This window comes from Doryrhamphus excisus, chromosome 21, assembly GCF_030265055.1.
Source record: "Doryrhamphus excisus isolate RoL2022-K1 chromosome 21, RoL_Dexc_1.0, whole genome shotgun sequence".
Taxonomy (NCBI): Eukaryota; Metazoa; Chordata; class Actinopteri; order Syngnathiformes; family Syngnathidae; genus Doryrhamphus; species Doryrhamphus excisus.
The window spans coordinates 14,724,296-14,745,999 of record NC_080486.1 but is presented as its reverse complement, the minus strand read 5'-3'; the positions used below and the strand labels follow the sequence as shown (position 1 = coordinate 14,745,999).

Below are 21,704 nucleotides of genomic sequence, written 5' to 3'. Positions count from 1 at the left end.
GCAGCACCGATGGACTTTATTGTGAATGATCAAACCCTCAGTCTTCTTCTTGAGGATCTCATTTAGCTTGTTCTCCTGCGTTAGCGATTAGCCGTCCCAGCGTGCACGGCTTCTTCACGCTGCTGAGTTTATGATCTCATTCCTGGTGATCCTGGGGGTGTTCTTCATTGTGGCTCATATCAGCTTCCTCCTCCTTCTCCTCCTCTCAGAAGAAGAGCAACGAGCCTCGCGGGTCGTCTTCCAGGGAGGAGGATTCTTATCACACGTTTAGCATCAGCCGTCACTGACCTCCAGCCCAGATCTCCTAATTAAAAGTCATTCTTCTGACTGGTTTGACGAGCAGTCGAGAGGGAGCCCTCCTCCTCGCCGACCTCTAAACCTCAAATGAAATGCTTGTCTCCGTTCGGGAGGAGCTAAGCCGCCATGTAAGGGAAGCCCTGCTGCTGGATGCGGCTCGGTAGGACACGAGACGGGGTTAGGAATCGATGTCCAGCACAAACACGGATGGAGGAAGGCCGGGCTGAGGTATTGATCGCGCTGTCGCATGGTGCTGATGGGGTCAACTCGGTGATGATGTGTTCAAGTACCAGCAAGAGCCAAACGTGGCTGTATTTGTTTGTTGAAGCCAACTGTGCTATGATCTTCCGGGCACAGTTGATCTTCATTCATTCATTTTTCCTCACGAGGGTCGCAGGGGTGCTGGAGCCTATCCCAGCTGTCTTTGGGCGAGAGGCGGGGTACACCCTGGACTGGTGGCCAGCCAATCACAGGGCACATATAGACAAACAACCATTCACACTCACATTCATACCTATGGACAATTTGGAGTCACCAATTAACCTAGCATGTTTTTGGAATGTGGGAGGAAACCGGAGTACCCGGAGAAAACCCACACAGAGATGGCCGAGGGTGGAATTGAACCCTGGTCTCCTAGCTGTGAGGTCTGCGCGATAACCACTCGACCACCGTGCTGACAGTTGATCTTACTAAATAATAATAATAACAATAATAACTAACTTTAGTGCCTTTGAGCCCAACATCTTTGCATGGGCGTCTATCCTAATTGTCCATAAGGCATTTGAGGATATCTGCATTATGTCTTCCAAAACATTTTCAGTATAAAGTATAAAAACATCCCCGTTTTTGTACTTAAACTCTTATCTTCCATGGATAAGCACTCCCACAGACGCCAACATTGTATCATTATGCCCCCGAGTGCGTCTGACAGGCTCGATTATTGATTATGTATTAATAACCGTGTTTCAAAGTGAACAAAATCTGCAAACAAGCAATAGGAGACGCGGCTGAGCGTCCAACAACGACATTTAGCCAAGTACAAATGGAATTGAGTCCTGACCTTGACTGCAACGACGTGCACTAAACTCTTAATGGCTCACTGAAGCAGGCGACCCGCAGAGCATTTTATCCAAATTAGCGCCGCCTAAATGTAGCACACACGCACGCCCAGTCAAATTGCAGGTAATGAAGTCAGGGCGGCATCAGGGAAGTCTCAAGAATAAAAGTTGAGGCCCTATTTTTGTTTTTTTTTTTTTGTTTTGTTTCCGAGCAGAAAACAATCCTCAGCCAAGAACATCGATTTCACGTGTCGCAACAAAAAGCAAACCAAGAGTCGGGCAGAGCTGGCCTTTGGGGATTGAGTGAGGCTACGCTTTCAAAGTAAAAGCGGTGAGGAATGGGAAAGGGGGGGGGGGCATGATGACCGAGGCAGACTTGCATCATGAAGAGAAGAGAAATCGGATCTGCCCGTGGACGGCTGGCAGCTGGCCACCGAAACATGGACCACCACCCCCCCAGCGCCCGCCCCGTCCCACCGTAATTGGGGGCTTTATTGATTTCCGGGGGCCTGTCGTCACGCCTGAGGTGACCTTTTTGTTTGAGAATAATTGCTCCATTAGCGGCGGGGTTCAGGCACCTGCTGGCGATGGCGTCCTATTATTGTGCAATAAGAGTCCTCGGGGCGGTCAAGCCGCGCCGCGCCACACCGCTCCGAGACGGCCGGCCGGCCTGATTGGAACCTTCATGAGTTTAGCCGGCGTCGCTAACGTCGCTTTCATTCCATTCGGGCAAAAACACACACAACTTCCTTTGCTGTCGTGGAAACGCGCTTCAAAAGCTCTCCACTGCTTCATAAGTGGAAGAGAAAATGAACAATGGAAACATTTTGGCTCCCAGTCGGCTTACGGGCGGCTCAAAGCAAATATTTCAACCTGCAGTTAAAAATATCCAATCAAGTAGCATCTGTTTGATTCCAGAGAAAACACCCGGCCGTTAATTGACAAACTTGGATGTGAATAGTCGGCTTGTTTCTACTTGAAAAACTTCCTATTAAATAAACTCCGCTTGGTTCCTAATAAACTCCAATTTCCTTATTCATCGGCTTATCTCGTGTACAGTGGAACCTCGCTCCTCCATGCTATGACACTTTTCCAGGTTTGACACGTGTCAGTACCCAATTCCACTGTGATTGGGCAAAACACGCTGAAGTTAGTTAGTGGTTTGTTTTATAGAGCTGTATGAGAACTTTCAAGTCCCTCCAACTTTAAGGGTTTATCTGGAAAATACCAAGTACCACAGTAGGGGTTGCCCGTCTGTCACTTTGACTCATTTCATGCTGCGCGGTGGCGTATTGTTTGTTCTTGGGCTTGCTGCTTTTATTAGTCACTACACTCATTGTTGGCAGCCCCCCCCCCCCGCCCCCCCATAACAATGGCCCGCAGTGTAACGCGTGGAAAAATCCATAGTGCATTTCTGTCTGCTTCTCTGCTTGCTTCCTCATGAAATGATAACTGTCATCATTCCCAGCGGATAACGCTTTAATTAAGGATTCACCGCCGCTTCCGTGGCGTTATCGGCTGATGAACTGACAAAGCACGATCGACACATTCCCCCCTGGAGTAACTGGCGGACGCTATCGAGCAAAAACCTCGTTTTCTTCACCAGGTATTGACGCACCGTCGCGGGTACTTTGGTGTTGACGGAAGATCGCCACGCTAACTTTGCAGAGTTGCTGTGACGCGGCCCGAATGGACACCATCGTCCTGGCTGACCCTCACGCTGTTGACCTTGGGGGCTCTGGTCTTGCTGCTGGACGGGGTGGGGGCTTCTCGTGGTGGCAGTGGGGTCTGGGAAGGCAGTAGAAAAACAAAACAAATCAGGATGGCTTAGTATTCTAGTATGTGAACGTTTATATACTGTATACATATACTGTACCTGTACTGTACTTGTCTATATGTATATGTACAGTATACAGTGTGTGTGTGTATATATATATACATATATATATTGAGAGAGAGAGAGAGAGTATATATGTATGTGTGTATAGTGTGTACAGTGTATATGTATGTGTATATATGTACAGTACATATGTACATGTGTGTGTATACAGTATGTATAGTGTATATATGTATGCATATACATATGTGTGTGTGTTTTACAGTACATTATGAGGTATATTATGAGTTATAATATTTGAAAAAGTATTATGAAAAACCAAATAAAGTGCAATAGTCAATAAATAAATAATGTAATAAATAATAGGCAAAATGATAATGAAATTGAATAGATGAATTGCGTATAAAGGTTAGTGAAGAAGGTCTAAATGCTGAGATGCCTGAAATGTAGATATTATAAATAAAGTTGTTAGTAATGAATAATATAAGACGTGTAACCTTGGCAGAGGTCCAAGGGCTTGCTTGATATTTAATTCAGGTTATTTGTGCAAATGAGGCTAATTATGGCGGAAGGTCGGGCTCAGACTCTCCATGGAAAAACTCACATTTTTCCTCAGAATTTGACGTAAGAATGTTTGGAACACACCGGCAGCATAACAGGAAGTCAGTTGGAGGGGGGGGGGTGTGTTTGACCCGGTTGCCGTGGGAACCCAGTGTGAGTCCAGCACGTACAAAAGGCGAACCCCACATGATGCTACATTATTCACACGTCTCCAGGCTTTGATGGAACCTTCAAGGTCCTCAGGACTCCTCATCTACTTCCTCCTTCCCGGAGCACCGCTACACCCCCCCTTGCCCCCTCCCCTTTCAAGAGACTTCCTATGCAGCGCAGGCGTGAGATAAGTTTGTCTGTTTATTTATTCACCCCAGGAAAGGAAATGACTTCTCATAACTATCAGGGTTTTTTCACCCGGAGAGCACTTCAGTCAAACATAATGGCGGCGATAAGAGGCGGAGAGTCTATTCTTTCCACGCCAATGTTCATATTTTGTCTGAGGAGGCGATAAAAAGCAGCAGGGCCAGAATACATTAGCCTCAGCAAACATCAGCGAGGGGGATGGCTTTTTTTTTTGTTTTTTTTTTTCTTTCTTACAACCCCCCCCCCCCCCCACATTCCCGGAAACGGCGCCACCGCATCTCTTTTTCCAGGAAGTGCGCATCATTTCCGTGATGGCAATTTATTTTTTTTATCCAGGAGCGGCGAGATGATGGCCGCGTTACGGAACGAAGGCGGCGGACGATAAGAACAAGAGAAAAGTCGCTTTTCAATTCTTCACGTTCACCACGCCGCCGAGACGCGCCCTGAATAGCAATCATGAGGAACCGCCTCTTTCTCGCCGCTTCCTTTACGCTCACACAGGGTTGGCCAAACTGCGGGTCGGGGGCCCAAGTGGATTTTTGTTGATTGTTAAATTCTCGAGTGGCTATGGAGTTTTTTATGTACATAACATTGTCAAGTACTTTGGGGGCCAAGGTTTAGGCCACGCCCACACAAACACCACTTTGACTTTTATCCGCTTGCGATGAGTGAGGGGGGGGTAATCCTGGGGGGGTACACAAGACAAAGGTTGGTACACGCTGGTGTCGAAGCTTCCGTCCACACAGTGAGGCGCAAAGCTTTATCGAGCAATTCATCACCGCGTGCACGTTACGCGTCACGCTCCGACTCGGCCCGTGTTTAATGTAAAATGATGAAGGCGGATCGGCGGCGCTTGGGCGGATCGCATTTGCCGAGGCGTCGCTTCTCTCGCCACGGGAAATGTGATGAAACGGACAGAAACGGTTCCGCATTGTTCCGGCTTTGTAAAGGAAGATGAATGTGTCGAGAATGACAAAGAGATTTGCCCGCCTGCGGAACCTCGTGAGAGTCGGGCGCCGAGCGCTCGCGGCCGTGTCAGACTGGAGATAGAAAGTCTAGCGCTCGCTCTTCTGCTTCTATTGTGACAAAACACAAACTGTCGACTGTGGCGTCGCGCTTCCGTGTGATTTAGTCGCTGCGCCGGCAGCCCGCTAATGGACTTCAACCATCCACTCACTCGTCAAACAAGCCTGACACGAGCGCACACAAACGCCAAGTGGACATTGGCAAGCGAGTCCTGACTCAAAGGAACCGCCCCACACCCCCACTGATGCCGCCGTTACTTCTCTGACACACGCACCACATGTTGAATCACCATGGAATTTGGTACCCACCTGTGTCAAATATGAGCCAGATTGGTTGGGAAAACATGGCCGCCATGAAGCGAAACGTCGCATGCTAGCATCTCTGCCAAAGCAAATGTCACGAACACGGCTAGCACGCCAAAGTACGACAGAACGAGCCAACGGGAGCTCGGATGCGTCGTGCTATTTATAGCCCAGCTAGCATCCCAGTACACTAATGGCTCCTTTTGTGTTCTACTGCCTTTTAATCATAACAAGCTTCTGACTTGATGAATGCATGTGATCCGTTTCTGCCGCCTAACGATGCCTTGGGCCCTTTTTCAATTATGTGTGGAGGCTAGGGAGGGGGGGGGGGCGAGGGTCACCCGGAGGTCCGCTTGCTAGCCCAGACACTCGGCTTCATTACAGCCTTAGCGTGTTCTCATTAGTGTCCTGTTTCGCTCTCTTCTCTATCTTCTCCAAACTAATTAGGAAGTTAATCATGCTCCACTCCACTGAGGGTTGGGCCTTTTTCCCGCCAATTGAAATCGTCACGTGATCTCAGCTGATGGCGGCGGCGCCCTTACTGTGGAAAATAAGTCCTCAGGGTTTTTAGGACGTACCAATGAATGCAAGTTAGGGAGGGGTGTTCAACTGAATAGGTGGGAGCTCAACACGGGAATGCCCTCATGTTTGATTCCTTGATTCCTGATTCCAAACAAACACAAATGCTGCAAAATCTTGATAATTTTCTCATACCACATGACCATCAATATCTCTATTAGTTTCCCTTGAAGCAGCACCAGGATTGGTTCTAAGAGGGCGGGGTCAGCCAATCACAGGGCACATATAGACAAACAACCATTCACACTCACATTCATACCTATGGACAATTTGGAGTTGCTAATTAACCTAGCATGTTTTTGGAATGTGGGAGGAAACCGGAGCATGCACAGGGAGAACGTGCAAACTCCACACAGAGATGGCCGCGTGTGGGATTGAACCCTGGTCTCAATATCTGCACTAAACACTCGTCCACCGTGCAGACCTGCCTGTTTACTTGTGTTAACAAAATAAAAGCGTCTCCCGCTGACATCCAGGCGGCAAACCAAGTATACTACTTTTCCAAAATAAACGAAAAGAAACTTCCTAATATTTGTACTGAAGTTGAAAGGTTGAATATTCATATCGTGATATGAATAAATATCCGTTTGAAATTCATAGCAAGTTGATAAAGTTCCTATCTTTTAAAGACTTTATTGAGAAGATCAGACTCCGCTTGGCATCCTCGTTTAAAACATGCAAACTTTTATCACCCTGCCTCTTAAAAGCACTGCACTGGAGAATCGTTGGAATTAAAATGAGGAATGGAAAACCGGGAATGGTTGAAATGGAATTGACGGCCAATCCTCCACCATGCTAGGTTGTACAAAGGCTAAGTAAACAGTGGAGAACAGGCTGGATTGTTACGAAGTAAGCGAACGCAGCGTCCTCAAGGTTGTTACACGCCTTTGCTGTGAGGCGTTCAATGCACAGATGTGTCACAGGTTGTGTTCGAGGATCATTAGGAGAATTCATTCCTCCTCCTCTTTCTCCTTCAAATGCATTCTGTGCCCCCCCCCCTTTCCATCTCGTCACATCGCCAGCTCCGATGTCGCATTTCTCATGTCCCACACACTGCTCCTTTCAATTTTCTGTCATCTCGTCTTCAACGCCGTGCAAATTGCACCCTGATTGACTCCCACAATGCATCACTCTCTCTCTTTCTCTCTCTCGCCTTCCCGCAGGAGCTGGTGGGCAGCAACCCGCCGCAGAGGAACTGGAAGGGAATAGCGATCGCCCTCCTTGTCATTCTGGTCATCTGCTCGCTGATCGTCACCTCTGTCATCCTGTTGACACCAGGTAAACGCCACGCAGGACGTACACGCCGCACGAGCCGCACACACCCGTTATTGTCATGCACGGACGTGTCCATTAGCTTGCCAATCAATGGCGGCACAAACGATGCAAGGAATGCCTACGTCCTTTCGGCGGGGGGGGGGGGGGGGGGGGGGTCACTCGTAAAAGTCCACATCTGTCATCATCTCCCTGTAGCACTTTTTATTTCCCGTCCAAGTTTGACCTTGACGTATAAACGACCTTGGCGATGTTTAACGGGCACGCCGAGCCAGTTAGCGCTGGCATGTTTGTGTGATACGCCTTGATGGATTCCTGGCAAGGACACAACGTGTGTCTGAGTCCTCGGGTCTTTTACCTGATCCTGGCGGGAAGTCCACGGACAATTTGATGAAAATTCTTTGTTCCTCCAAGGACAGTTTGACATCAAACATCAACATTTTCCATGTCGGAATCATTTGCCGCTCTCAATTCACTCATGGGTCTACGTTCCTTCCTACCCTCACCTGTGGTCATGAGCTTTGGGTAGACTAGGAGTACAAGCGGCCAAAATGAGTTGGGCTCCTCCTTCGAGGATAAGGTCAGAAGCAGGAGGAACATGGTGGAGCACCGCTGCTCTGCCGTAGATGAGGTGGCTCTGCCATTTGAGGATGCCTCGTCCGCCCAGTAGGAAGCCTAAAGGAAAGACCCAGGACATGTTGGAGAAGCGACAGTATGTCCCTCAACGTGCCTGGGAAGGCCTCGGGATCCGCTGGCCGAAGCAGAAGAAGATGGGTGGATGGAGGAATCGTATTTCTGTTTTATTGTCCCACAAATAGCCGCCTATAATATGGCATCAGTGAGGTTCTCTCGGCGATGTAGTCCATTAGCCCCCGAGGTGGTCTTCATTACGCCGCTGACCCCCCAGATGCTTCCTTGTCTTTGTCTTTGTCACATTAAGACACTTGAGGCGTCTTTCAAAGCTGCCAGGTGGGCCGCTCGATGGCGTCTCTCTTTCTCTCTCTCTCTCTGTGGTATTGAAAGGAGGTCGGCCTGCATTAGCATATATAAACTGCTGACACCTTCAATGGCACCACGTTAAGCAGAGAACTTGGGGGATTTGCCTGGAGCTATTTATATTTAGGACAAAATGTAGATAACGTCATCTGTTCCGTCCGAGTCAGCGTTTGAATCCGTACATCTGGTTATCGTAAGTGAGTGTAAAATAAGCATTTATCCTTTGAACCTCGCCGCCTGACGCTGTCCATGGTTTGGAGGCAGACAGCAGCTGGCGTCAGAAGGTGTTTGTTTTCACGTTGAAACGCCGGCGAGGACGTGAGGATTAGCTGGGGCGCGTCCGTCTGTTCGCCGCCATGTGACAAAACACGGCGCCATCCAGTCGTGTGACTTTTTATTGTCGTCTTTGTGTCAACGCTCAAGAGGGACTGATATCAGCTTCAACTTCTAAAAGATTATTTTAAAAAATCTTTGACTTTGAATTTTTGTTTTTTTGAGCTGCCAATCAAAATGCAAGCGTCCTCAGCTGGAGTTCATGTGTCGAATTCGGGTTGGTAAAATGTCCCGCTCCTCCCCCTCTAAACCCTCCTGCTAGCTTGACGTTGATGCTCTCCTATGATTTCAGATCAACAGTTGCAATAAAAGTGATTCAGTTCCAGAAGCCAGCCCTTTTTTTGTCCGGTTGCCATTGGTGACTAGCGATGGAAGCTAACAAGCTAAGTCTGCAAATGTACAAAATTTACCAAATCCTGAAATTTAGGAGCTATGAATGTGGAATCAGTTTGTTTGCAGCGCACTCAAGGGTGACAATATGTGACGACATGCACCCATGCTCCTCCCACATTCCAAAAACATGCTAGGTTAAATAGCGACTCCAAATTGCCCATAGGTATGAATGTGAGTGTGAATGGTTGTTTGCCTATATGTGCCCTGTGATTGGCTGGCCACCAGTCCAGGGTGTACCCCGCCTCTCGCCCCAAGACAGCTGGGATAGGCTCCAGCACCCACCACCGTGACCCTGGTGAGGATAAGCGGACAAAAATGAATGAATGAATGAATGAATGAATGAATGCAACCCTGCTGTGTTTCCCAAATGCACCACACGGTGGCGCTGTTACTGAACTCTAATGTTTGATCCCCACACAGCTCAACACGCTGTCTGAGAAGATGAAGCGATAACATTCGGATGAATCACTACTAAATATGGTCCACGCCCGTAGCGGCCATGTTTAAGCAAGATTGGTTGGAAAAGATGGCCGCCATCAGTCATTGATCATTGTCTAATGATGGAAAAGCTTTGATATTTCATGTATCTTAGACTTGACTTTTGTGTGTTTGCATCAGGAAAAGTACTTTGGAGTCAAATACAGGAATTAGTGTAATGTGAAAGACACAAACCAACTCTTTTGGTTCGCTAACAGTTGCTGCAAAATGTCTGTGTTGTGTTTTGAACCTGAATCAGCTGAGATGTTTTGTCCGTCTCATCTTCAGACTTTAAAGACGTCTGAGGAGACGTTGCCTCACCCACAAGATGACACATCTCGCCGACACGTCTTCCGGCTTTCATCTGTAAAAAAAAAAGAAAGCCTTTGTCTTGGTGGATGTTTTCACACCAGGAAATAAGTTCCAATAAGTTTGAAAGCAGCCACATGTTAATCACGTCCTCCAGCGTCCACGGAGGGAAAAATGAGCCACAGGAGATGATGATGATGTCGGGAGCATTGATGGATGAAATGAAGATGAAATGAAGAGTGACCCGCCGTCTGCTGGTGGAATGAAAGCTGACTGCTTCTATTTAGCTCGTATGCTATCCAACCGTCTTTGGCCAGCACGTATTCATCCTCATCATCCTCGTCTTTTCTGTGTTTGCAGGCGAAGATGACCGACTCGCCCTCAAGGGGAAGGTGACCGTCGGGGACCTCTTCAGCAAAGATTTTCAAGTTCACGACCCAAACGCTGGATGGATCAGCAGTACGTCCATTTCCTGTTGCGTTTCCATCGTCACGAGCATGGGGGCGGTGCGGCACGGCTTCCTGATTATGCTAAACTGACCTTTTCATGTCGGGGAATTTATGAGCCCCAAGCATGAAGAATTGCTCCCCTTTTTTGAGGGAACTGCGTTCGTTAGCAGAGCTATGCTAGTGTTGATCACGTTTGTGTCCTGCGGTCTCATTTTTTGATGTTTCGCTGTTGCAACGTCTATGTCGTCGGGTTACAGCTGAGTAAGAAAGTAGGCTTCGCTACACATCTCGAAGCTACACATTCTTCAGCAGCTAGGCTAAGCTAGCATTATGCGGCGGTTCAAATATAATGTTAGCACATACAGTAGCTCCTGTCCAGATTGTTGCACGTGATGCGTAGCATCTATTAAGTTGGGGCGAGTGCAGGGTTATAACCTAGTGAGAAAATAGCAGGCTTCGCTACACATCTTAAAATGAAAGCCTGGAGCTCTGCCAGCGTACTGTCCATCAATCAACTCCAGTAAGTGTTTTTCTTCAGCGGCTAAGCTAAGCTAGCATGATGTGGCAATTAGCAAAGTAGCTCTTATAACTAGTCCTTCAGGCAGGGGTGTCCATTTTTGGCCTGCGGCTCATTTTTTATTGGCCCTCGGCATGGTATTAAAAAATAAGATGCATTGAATTATTACATTAATTCATTTGTAATATAAAATAGATATATTCTTTTATATTCTGCAACACAAAGCCCGGCTATCAATCTTTTGTTCGGACAGCTTGGCTTGCATGAAAGTGATGTTTTCCTGACATTCCTGCCTTTGGCTAAACTCTTCATCATCCTGCGTCTCCTGTAAAGACCATTCCACGTCAAACTGGAGCATCCATCGTTGAAGCCATTAGCATACAAGTGTACAACCTTTTAGCATTTAGTTTGGTAATTTACTCCCGTAAATTGCCTTGTCATTATATCTGCAAGGGTTCTGAACCGTGCTTATCCACTTGAAGATCTGTCTTTATTTTTGCGATAACAAAAGCGGCATGGGGTTTTCCTCTATTAACGCCATTAGAAATGCCTAATCATAAAAATCCCTGTCGTCGGTCCGTCCTCGCTTTTGTTTGTGTGGCCCGCCTGCCAAACGATTTGTTCCGCACGCCTGGAAAGCCTCCCAATTACCTGCGAGCACCACACTCATATTTCTCCCCTCTCTGTGGCGGCGGCGGCGTGGATGCAGCTATTGGTGCAATAAATAAACAGCAGCACAAACAACACCAGCGTGGCTGCGGGAGACCCAACCAGGGGGGGGAAATTATGGCCGTTATTTTGTGTCCGGCAGAAACAGCCGTCGGCCATCACGCCGCGCAGACAGGAACGGGTAACGAGGTGCTCCGTCTTCAGTCGTGCCGTCCTTCATTGTTACGGCCCCCCGTGATTGGCTCTCCAGTTAGCGGAGGATCAGACACGCTGATGAGCGCCGTGATTGTTGGTCCTCGTTCCTGTGTTCGCGACCTCTGTTCTCCGTATGTTGCCGAGCAGGAGATGGCTCCCCCCCGGCCCGTTTGTGCCCACCAAGCCCGTAATCCATCGCGGTCCAACAAGCCTCGGAGAGAACAAAGCGCTCTTAAACGCATCTGGACGCCGACATCTGCTGTGCAGCAGGAGCCAATAGCGTTATGTAACACCGCTGGAGTGGAAATGGAGTTCATGCACACTCATTTCCACTCATTTACACGGCATGGGAGTCTCGGCGCTATGAAGTCTGGTTCATTTGGAGCACGTTAGCGTGGAACCTCAAAGGAACGTTGGTGTGGGTCAGGTTCAGGGTCTTGTTTCAGGTGCCTGAGTCACTTAGTCACTTAGTCTTGTTACTATCATAATAATGTCCAGTTTCAGCACCCGTCTCCTTACTCAGGTGTGGCTGACGGCCACTCGGGGCGGCGTCCCGTATGTACGGCGGTATCTGGTGGTTGCCGTGCCGTGACCGTGACCGCTACTCAGCATTCCAGGCGGTTTGTGAGCATATTGTTATTTCTAGTCAGGATTGTATTTATTTTTCCAAGTGCCAAGAAGACCTCGCTGGGCTTTGATCCCCTCATTGATGTGCTGTTCACAGCGCCGATCTCTCGCTATTTGTTTTCGCTTCACTGCAGCCAGACGCGGAGTGGAAGACGACAACACATCATCAGCTGATCATTTGGCCTCATTATCACCTGAGCCGCTTTACTTTTTGGAATCATTCCAGCGCCGACGAACTTGGCCCCCGTTTTTATGTTTCCTTTCCGCAATTAGCCGCTAAATGGAGTGTTGGTTCTGCGCTGTTGTTACGCGGGATAAAACTTTAGCGCGTCTAGTTTGAGATGATAAATCGGTGAATATGCGGCTACCTTTCAACGACTTTAACGGTTATTTTCATAAAAGAACCCCCACTTGTACCTCATGAGGCGTCTTCCGTAGCATCGGGTGCTGTGAAGCCTTGTTCGCCCTGGTCTTCTACAACATTTTCCGCTTGGTGCCGTCTTGTCATGCTGTTGTCAAACGTCCTTGTTAGCGGCCGGTTGGCTTGCTAACACACATAACACAACACACAAAAATGTTACACAATCGTAGTTTTCCATGCCTAAAACAGTTCTACAGGCATATTAATGACACATTTTCTTCACTGTCAACGTCATTGTTAATAAAGACACAATGTGGCAGCCAGATCAGCAGAGACACCACCTTCCTGTTTTGCCATGAGTTACTTCTTGAATTTAGTAATGCTTTTTTTTAATCATTTTATTTGGCTCCATTTCAGCCGTGATCAAAATAAATGCAGACACTTGAGGCACGGAACTCCTATTGAATTCCCAAAATAACTCACGGCAAAACAAGAAGGTGGTGTCCATGTTGATCTCACCGCCACATGGTGTCTTTCACATCGTCAGTGACTGTAAAAGTAACCTTACCTTACCTTATGTTACATAACCGACATTTTGTAGACTGCTGCTTGGTTTCTGCTTGTGTGGTCCCCATGCGTACCTTACCACACCGTTTAGATTATTTTGAAAATCCTCAACCATGGGAAGGAGTAAAGCGGCGTAGCGTACGCTGGCTTCCCAACACAGACGCACGAACCAGGCTTGATGATCCCCGTAGCAGGTGTAGCTATCTTTGTAGCAGGTGTAGCTAATGTTGCTCAATTTAATACGAAAAGTCAAATGCTGAGGACTTAATTGACATGCAGGCGGAGAGAAGGAGACGCCGCTGGTCGCAAAGAATGAACATGAACACGGAGGTCGATTTGAATAACAGCGCCGAGTTTGAAGCCTTATCAGACGGCAAAAAAAAAAAAAAAAAATCTCGGGGAGCTTTGAGATAAAGCCAAGCGAGGATTTTTACTGCTCCTGAAGGTTTCCGTGGCGACAACAGGATTACGGCTTGTTCCTAAAGATGGCAAGATAGCAAGAAAGTGTTTGTGTTGTGGAAAAGGATCACACAAAGTGTAAACGTGTCAATACGGAAGTGATATGTGACAGATAACCCCCGGAGACATCAGTATTCCGAGTGCGGGGTGTGCACACGCCATCGTTATAAATCTCCCCCGGTCATGTGACTGCAGTTAGGCGACGCCGCATAATCACAGCGTCCACGCCGCCTGAATCAAACACAGCATCAACATTATTCCGCCGGCGCCAAGGTGAAGCACTCCCCCTCCCCTTACACAGCCTCCCCCCCCCCCCCCCCCCCCCCGGGACGACTCCAGCAGCTGCTCGCCATTTTAATGGCCGCGCCGCCCGGCTGATGTCGGCGAGATAAAGCGAGCGGGGAGCTGTTTGTTCGGCCGTCAGCCAGCTGGGGATCCCGCCGAGCGTTATCGCCGTGACTTTGAGAGTGTCCCACGGCGACAGGAGTGAAGCGCGTCTTGTCATAAAGTGGCGGCACGCTTGCCGAATTGCCTCGTTTGGCCTTGATGCTCAAACTGAAAAGGTGCAAAAACGTTCCCCCTTATTGACTTCTTCTTTCCGAGTAATGATGGGAATGTCACCTCTTAACGTCGAGGAGCCATGGATGCTTCTCTTGGCAATGACACGTATCAAATTAGCACAAACACTGATGATTGACTGCAGGCGCCGACGTTCCGCCGTGCCACCGTCTCTCATTCGACGGCCGTCAGTAACCAAACGTTCTGCTGGAACGCCCAGGAGGAACATCCAACAGGACTACGGCGTCCTACATCCGCTTCAGCGCAGCCCAGGAGGAAGATCCAACAAGACTACGGCGTCCTACATCCGCTTCAGCGCAGCAGCTGCTGAAACATCACACCACCAATCTGCCGTTTCTGATACCCGTCTGAGAGAAGCTTGAAAACCGATGCTATTTTTCTCACATCTTCATGTTCTTTCAGTTCCAACTTCCATTTTTCATCTGTAAACTGTACAGTATCTTCATCAGGGATGCAGTATTATTCTTTGTTTACATCACAATGTGCGGGCGACTGGATCACCACAGGGACATAGGACAGTCACCACTAGCATGGGAAGCTAGCAAGCTAACTAGTTAGACTTGCCAATTTACTTATTCTAATCTTAAAGTGTCTAAAACGAATTGGGGAAGACTGACCAAGAAGTCCAAAAATTTACCACTTCCGCACTGACTTTTTTTCGCTATGTAGGCTCTGCTAGCTGAGTAACTAGTCTCCATGCAGCGTGAAAGGTACAGTATCAAGACCAAATTGTCTTGTCAATATTTTTGACTCATCGGCCACAAAACGGCGCTCATTTATTTATGAATTATAAATGATTATTATTAAATAATTAAGTGATATAGTGAGGGTGCGATGCTCAAACTGCAATATAGCGAAGGACGACTATGCTGACATCTAGTGGATTGGTTTTAGCATCTTTAAGGTCAATTGATCGTAGATTGCATTTTAAAATCCTTTAATAACCTTCCGTCCATTTTCTATGCCGCTTGTCCTCATTATGATGCTGGGTAAAAAAAATCATTTCCTTGGAGGAAACGGACATTTTCCCCACAGAGCGGTGCCTCTGTTTTCATTGACTTTGTTCCCAAAGAGCAATATTGTACGATAATCCAGGCAGTGGACAAAAATGAAAAGGAGAATGTTTTCCCGCAAAGGGAATCATATGAAGGCGTTAGGAAGCCGAGGTTTGACTGTTTTCATTACCTTGGTGAATATGTGGACGTCTGCCTTTCCTCACTAGTCCATACCAGGCTTCCCTCTTGGATTTTTATGCATGTTTTGCCACCCGGCTGCCATTTCCGGTGGCTCGCAATAATAGCTTTCGCATCGCACTGGAAAAACCGCCAATTTGTCTTATTTGTGCCTGCGGAAAGGAGAGATGAGAAAAAGCATGGTGTGAATTAACACTCCATCCTCCCACGCAGCTGAGAAAAAACCCCAAATGACATATGCTAGTGGTTGTGACATAAGCACGGGAGTGTGTGTGGTATAAACAAGGCTAACTACGCCGTTATTATTGTGTTATCATTTCAGAAAGGGCTGCCGGACGGCGAATAATACAACTAATGATTTGTGCTAAGTCTTCTAATGGCTGTAAATGGGATGATAGCGGCTTAACCGTCTGCGCTTTGCAGGCGAAACAAACGGTAAAAATAAAAGGCAAGGCTTCATGCTTTGTCGAAATGAGAAAACAGAAGCGGCGGCGGCGGGCCGCGGGAGCTGATTGACACCCCTGAAAAATGAGTTCCGTTGTTAAAAGTGGCCGGCGGCAGGTTGACTGTAGCTCTGGGTGGTTTTTATATTTTTGATTTGCAGCAATTTCTGCTTCATTTGTTGGCGCTGCCATTCTTCACTTCCTGCCCTCATTAATCAGGAGTCAGAAATGGAATTGGAATTCAACTCCAGCTCTTTCATTAAGAAGCGGGAAGGAAGCTAAAGGACAAGTAGTGTGATTTGCCATTTAGGATCGCGTTCATGTTTTTTAATGACTGTGATACTGCGGAAGGTCTGCCGTTTTTAATCATGCTAACTAAAATAATCATGAATGAATGAACCCTACAAGTGTTATTGTAGGTACACTGTAGTCCCTCACTTATCACACTTAATTTGTCCTTGAACCGGCCGTGATAAGTGAATCCCTTATTTATTTCTCTAAATAGACTTTTCAACATTATTAGAGCCCTATAGACATGACGTAACATCCCTATAGTATCCAATCGTTGTTTTATTTATAAAAAAATATATATTTATCTCCTCCTTTTATAGCAGAACTCGAGGCGCTGAGAGGGGGAGGTGGTCTTCGGGTTGCTAACGGGTTCTGTTCCTGGTCAGGGGTGTCAGGACCCTAAATAAGCACAACAAGGATTACATGTTGGGCTCCTTCTTTTACCCCTGAGGTTGTCTTGCAGGTCTTTCTTGTAACAGCGCACCGAATCCATGACCCCCTCCCGCATTCATTAGCATTCAATCATCTTCACACATGACAAAGCCAAATAAAAAGCAAACCCAGAGAGGTTGGATGACATTTATATTGAATGAATGTACCCGACCGCCACTGAGTTACTGTCACGCGAACAAGGCACAGGCCCAATGATTGACAGCCTCCCTGCACTAGCTAGCCTTGTATATGATGCCTCTCCTCGCTACCTGCCCTCCCCGCCCCCCACCCCCACCCTGGAGAGGGCAGGCCCGTGGCCCAAGGCGGGCTGCTGTATTAATAAGACATAGCGCCATGAGAAGCAATAGATCAGCACAGCAAACAGCACCCTGGGCTAACAGGAAAGGAGAAGCAGAGCGATGGATTGAAGGGAACTGGTAGCGCCTCAGGTAGCCGGGAAAAAATAAATAGCTGCTGGCCTTGAAGGGAGAGAGCGAGCGAGCGAGGAAACAAAGGGTTTGAGAGGTGATGGCGGGCCGATAAGGACTGAAATGATGAAGAGGAGGAAGCCTTGACAAGGGCGGTAGTGGGAATGATCGGGGGAAGTCGCTTTCCGGGGACCACAGGCTGGGAGGGAACTTTTAATGAGGAAAAGCACAAGTCCCAACAATCCTACCGTAGCTTGCCATTTTATCCTGAAGATTCATGCATTATTCACGCAGAAATCCAGGGAAAATGCTTATTAAAAGTGTGTGTGTGTGGGGGGGGGGGGGGCTTCCTGAATCCATAACTTTAATTGGCTTCCAACCCTCAAGGAAGTTTCAGGGAAATTGCTCCTGTGGTTTTTGCGGAAGGTGAAGTGGAAACCGTAATAACCCGGCAGAAAGATAAGACGCAAGGCCGCTGAGAAGATACCAAACAGGGAAACCGATGGAGGACGAGACCGCTGGTTCACAGCATATCCACGGATAACAAAGCTCTTCCTCCATCAGGAAAATCACCTATGCAGTTTTTGCATCCGTCTGGTAAAATCAACATCGGAATACCAATGCACTAAAACCATCCTGCAGATTTTGAATCATTTTCCTATAAAGCATCGCCTTTTTGTTGTTACGGAAAACAATTAGCGCTAATTGGCCGCCATCTTCCTGCAAGTGCTAGTTAGCCGCGGCAGGAGCGCTTTCATCAGCGATAATGGCTTATTTGTTTGGAAACACATGAAGACTTTTCCACATGGAAGCCATGAGCTTTTGGGGATTCCTAAAAATACCCGACTTTGCTCCCCCTCCCAAACGCCTGTAATGGTAATTTAGTCACCTGGAATTAGTCAATTAGCTAGCAGCTAGCAAACACGGTGCATAACATGAGTTTGGTGCATGTGGACATGTCTGGATCACTTAAGGCAAAGGAGACGGACGGAAGGGGATGTTAAATATACATATTATTAAATTATTAGTAATTATTATTATTAAATATACATATTATTAAATATACATGATGACCAGCTTCGCTTTTCACGCTCAACTGGTAGGAAATGTGGTCCTAAAAATTATTATTTTTTTATTTATTAACTATTTTATTATTATTTTACTTTTATGATTAAATAAACATCCTAAAAAATCAAATGGATCAACCCATGGAGGTCTGGATTTGAGGTTACAATACAACCAATGTTGTAATAGTGGAAAGTACCAAACCGCTCCGCCAGCGGTCGTAGCACTGATGGGTTGATTGTACACGGTACGCAGCTGACTAGCGACATTTTAAAGCGCATTCAGAGATAGATAACGCTGACAAACGTACTTCCTGTCGTTATGAGCGCATCTTCGCCATAGCTCGCACTTTCCGACATTGAATCGGAATCCTAACAAGCTGTTTAAAATTGCATGAACGTGTCTCGTGGAGGCCCCGGCAGCGGGCCGCAGCCCCCGCAGACTGTGATTAATCAACGCCGCTAACGGCCGCCATGCTGACGCCTCGTTATGTTTGACGGCTTTGCTCTGCTCCCTCAAATCAAAAGCTCCCCGCGCCGTCGTAAACGGGGCCCGGCCCGCTGACGGGGACGTCTGTTTCGGGCACGCCGCCCCCTGCTGGTTAAGTCTAGCTTGTATAAGATATGCCTTTATTCGTCCCTCATTGGGGAAATTTGTATAGCCTTGTTTGCTTACCCGACTGAGGTAGATGATGTCATCAGAATATTACAAGCAGACCCCAGTGCGGTTTTTGGTGTGTGTGTGGGGGGGGGGGGGGGGGCTGTGACCTTGGTGTAATTCCACGACTGATATATAATGATTTATGGAGCTGGTGTTAAGAATGTAGAATTAAGACCTCCGTCTCTGTTCTCTCTCGGCAGATAATGAGTTGTTGTACCGTAGCCGTGACGGCGATGTGGTGTGGTTCAACGTCGACACCGACGAGAAGACCATCTTGGTGCATCATAAGAAGTTTGTAAGTCATTCTCCCGCTCTGGGCTGCAATCACAGGAAGAGAGAGAGGGATTAAATCCAGCCTGTCTCACAGTGTCAGCGATTTTTTATTTTTTTTAAAGAGTCATTAATGCGTCTTATTACTCACAAACGTGCTACGCAAAAGTAATACTTGTTGAAGATGAATGCCACTTTTTAAAGAAACAAAAGCGTGCACGTGGAATGACGCCAAGTCTTTTTCAGGAAATGTACAAAGCCAGCAAGTACGAGGTGTCTCCCGACATGAAGCACGTGCTGCTGGCCTACAACGTGGCGCCGGTGAGCTCTCGTTCCTTTGTTTGGTGCTTCAATTAGCGCCGCCCTGACACGGCCGCCTGGCTGGCATCCTGATGAGCAGGTTGGGAGTTAATGGCGGTGGGGGACAATCAACATCATTAGTCTTCAAAACGCCGGGAGAGCCCAATGATCCACCGCAACGCTCCGGTTAACGTTCCTGTGGTCTACAAAAGTAACCGCTGTGGTTTTAGTAGCTGCATCACATTTAGCTACCTCTGCGTGTGCTTTAAAATGTTGCTGGGAAACCAACTTTCTCATGCACTCCACATCATTGTTAAATCTTAAAAAACAGGATATGGAGTGAGATTTCAAACAGCCTCTCCAATTAATGTAAACACCCTGGTAGTAATTACAGCAGTGGCTCGAAATTGGAAGTGTTTGAAGTCGCCATGCTAATCGCTAATGCTAATCACTACAGAAGTTATTTCTATTTTATGTAAGTAGTGATAGACAAGGCGCTGGAGTCTTATTGGTCAACTGAGACCAGGAAAGAAAGTGCTTCTGCCCCCGACCTTAGCCGGGGGTCACGCCCCATTTATCAGCTTAATTCAAGCCTGACACGTTTGCTGCCTAAACAGGCTGCAGAATAAACAGTAAAGTTGAACTTCTACCGTGCATTGGATGTACAGTGGGGCAAAAAAGTATTTAGTCAGCCACCAATTGTGCAAGTTCTCCCACTTAAAAAGATGAGAGAGGCCTGTAATTTTCATCATAGGTACGCTTCAACTATGAGAGACAAAATGAGAAAAAAAAATCCAGATAATCATATTGTTTGATTTTTAAAGAATTTATTTGCAAATCATGGTGGAAAATAAGTATTTGGTCAAAAACAAAAGTTCATCTCAATACTTTGTGATATACCCTTTGTTGGCAATGACAGAGATCAAACGTTTTCTGTAACTCTTCACAAGATTTTCACACACTGTTGTAGGTATTTTGGCCCATTCCTCCATGCAGATCGCCTCTAGAGCAGTGATGTTTAGGGGCTGTCGCTGGGCAACACGGATTTTCAACTCCCTCCAAAGATTTTCTATGGGGTTGAGATCTGGAGACTGGCTAGGCCACTCCAGGACCTTGAAATGCTTCTTATGAAGCCACTCCTTCGTTGCCCGGGCGGTGTGTTTGGGATCGTTGTCATGCTGAAAGACCCAGCCACGTTTCATCTTCAGTGCCCTTGCTGATGGAAGAAGGTTTTCATTCAGAATCTCACGATACATGGCCCCATTCATTCTCCCATTTACACGGATCAGTTGTCCTGGTCCCTTTGCAGAAAAACAGCCCCAGAGCATGATGTTTCCACCCCCATGCTTCACAGTAGGTGTGGTGTTGTTTGGATGCAACTCAGCATTCTTTCTCCTCCAAACACGACGAGTTGAGTTGATACCAAAAAGTTCTATTTTGGTTTCATCTGACCATATTACATTCTCCCAATCCTCTTCTGGATCATCCAAATGCTCTCTAGCAAACTTCAGACGGGCTTGGACATGTACTGGCTTCAGCAGGGGGACACGTCTGGCACTGCAGGATTTGAGTCCCTGGCGGCGGAGTGTGTTACTTATGGTAGCCTTCGTTAATATGGTCCCAGCTCTCTGCAGGTCTTTCACTAGGTCCCCCCGTGTGGTTCTGGGATTTTTGCTCACCGTTCTTGTTATCATTTTGACCCCACGGGGTGAGATCTTGCGTGGAGCCCCAGATCGAGGGAGATTATCGGTGGTCTTGTAGGTCTTCCATTTTCTCACAATTGCTCCCACAGTTGATTTCTTCACACCAAGCTGCTTAACTATTGCAGATTCAGTCTTCCCAGCCTGGTGCAGGTCTACAATTTTGTTTCTGATGTCCTTTGACAGCTCTTTGGTCTTGGCCATAGTGGAGTTTGGAGTGTGACTGTCTGAGGTTGTGGACAGGTGTCTTTTATACTGATAACCAGTTCAAACAGGTGCCATCAATACAGGTAACGAGTGGAGGACAGAGGAGCTTCTTAAAGAAGAACTTACAGGTCTGTGAGAGCCACAAATCTTGCTTGTTTGTAGGTGACCAAATACTTATTTTCCACCATGATTTGCAAATAAATTCTTTAAAAATCAAACAATGTGATTATCTGGATTTTTTTTTCTCATTTTGTCTCTCATAGTTGAAGCGTACCTATGATGAAAATTACAGGCCTCTCTCATCTTTTTAAGTGGGAGAACTTGCACAATTGGTGGCTGACTAAATACTTTTTTGCCCCACTGTATTTGATCATATTTATCCCCTCGCTAGGTGTACCAGCACTCATATACCGCCTTCTACATCATCTGCAGCCTCCAGACACCGTAAGTCTTTGCCTCAACGGACGTAAACGTCCAATCACCATGCCTCCCGAC

General features: G+C 47.1%; 1 protein-coding gene across 6 annotated transcripts in view; it reads left to right on the top strand.

Moving 5' to 3' along the window:
• Positions 1-21,704, top strand: part of LOC131108925 (dipeptidyl aminopeptidase-like protein 6) — an 86,716-nt gene that overhangs the window by 49,265 nt on the left and 15,747 nt on the right. For 5 of the 6 annotated variants that reach the window (XM_058060365.1, XM_058060369.1, XM_058060368.1 and 2 more), the window contains 5 exons: positions 7,181-7,295; positions 10,158-10,256; positions 18,933-19,027; positions 19,249-19,323; positions 21,601-21,653. In XM_058060365.1, the coding sequence (XP_057916348.1) occupies positions 7,181-7,295; positions 10,158-10,256; positions 18,933-19,027; positions 19,249-19,323; positions 21,601-21,653 (437 nt within the window). Of the gene's footprint in view, positions 1-7,180; positions 7,296-9,279; positions 10,088-10,157; positions 10,257-18,932; positions 19,028-19,248; positions 19,324-21,600; positions 21,654-21,704 lie in introns of those variants that run through there. The other variant, XM_058060370.1, reaches the window with a different exon arrangement.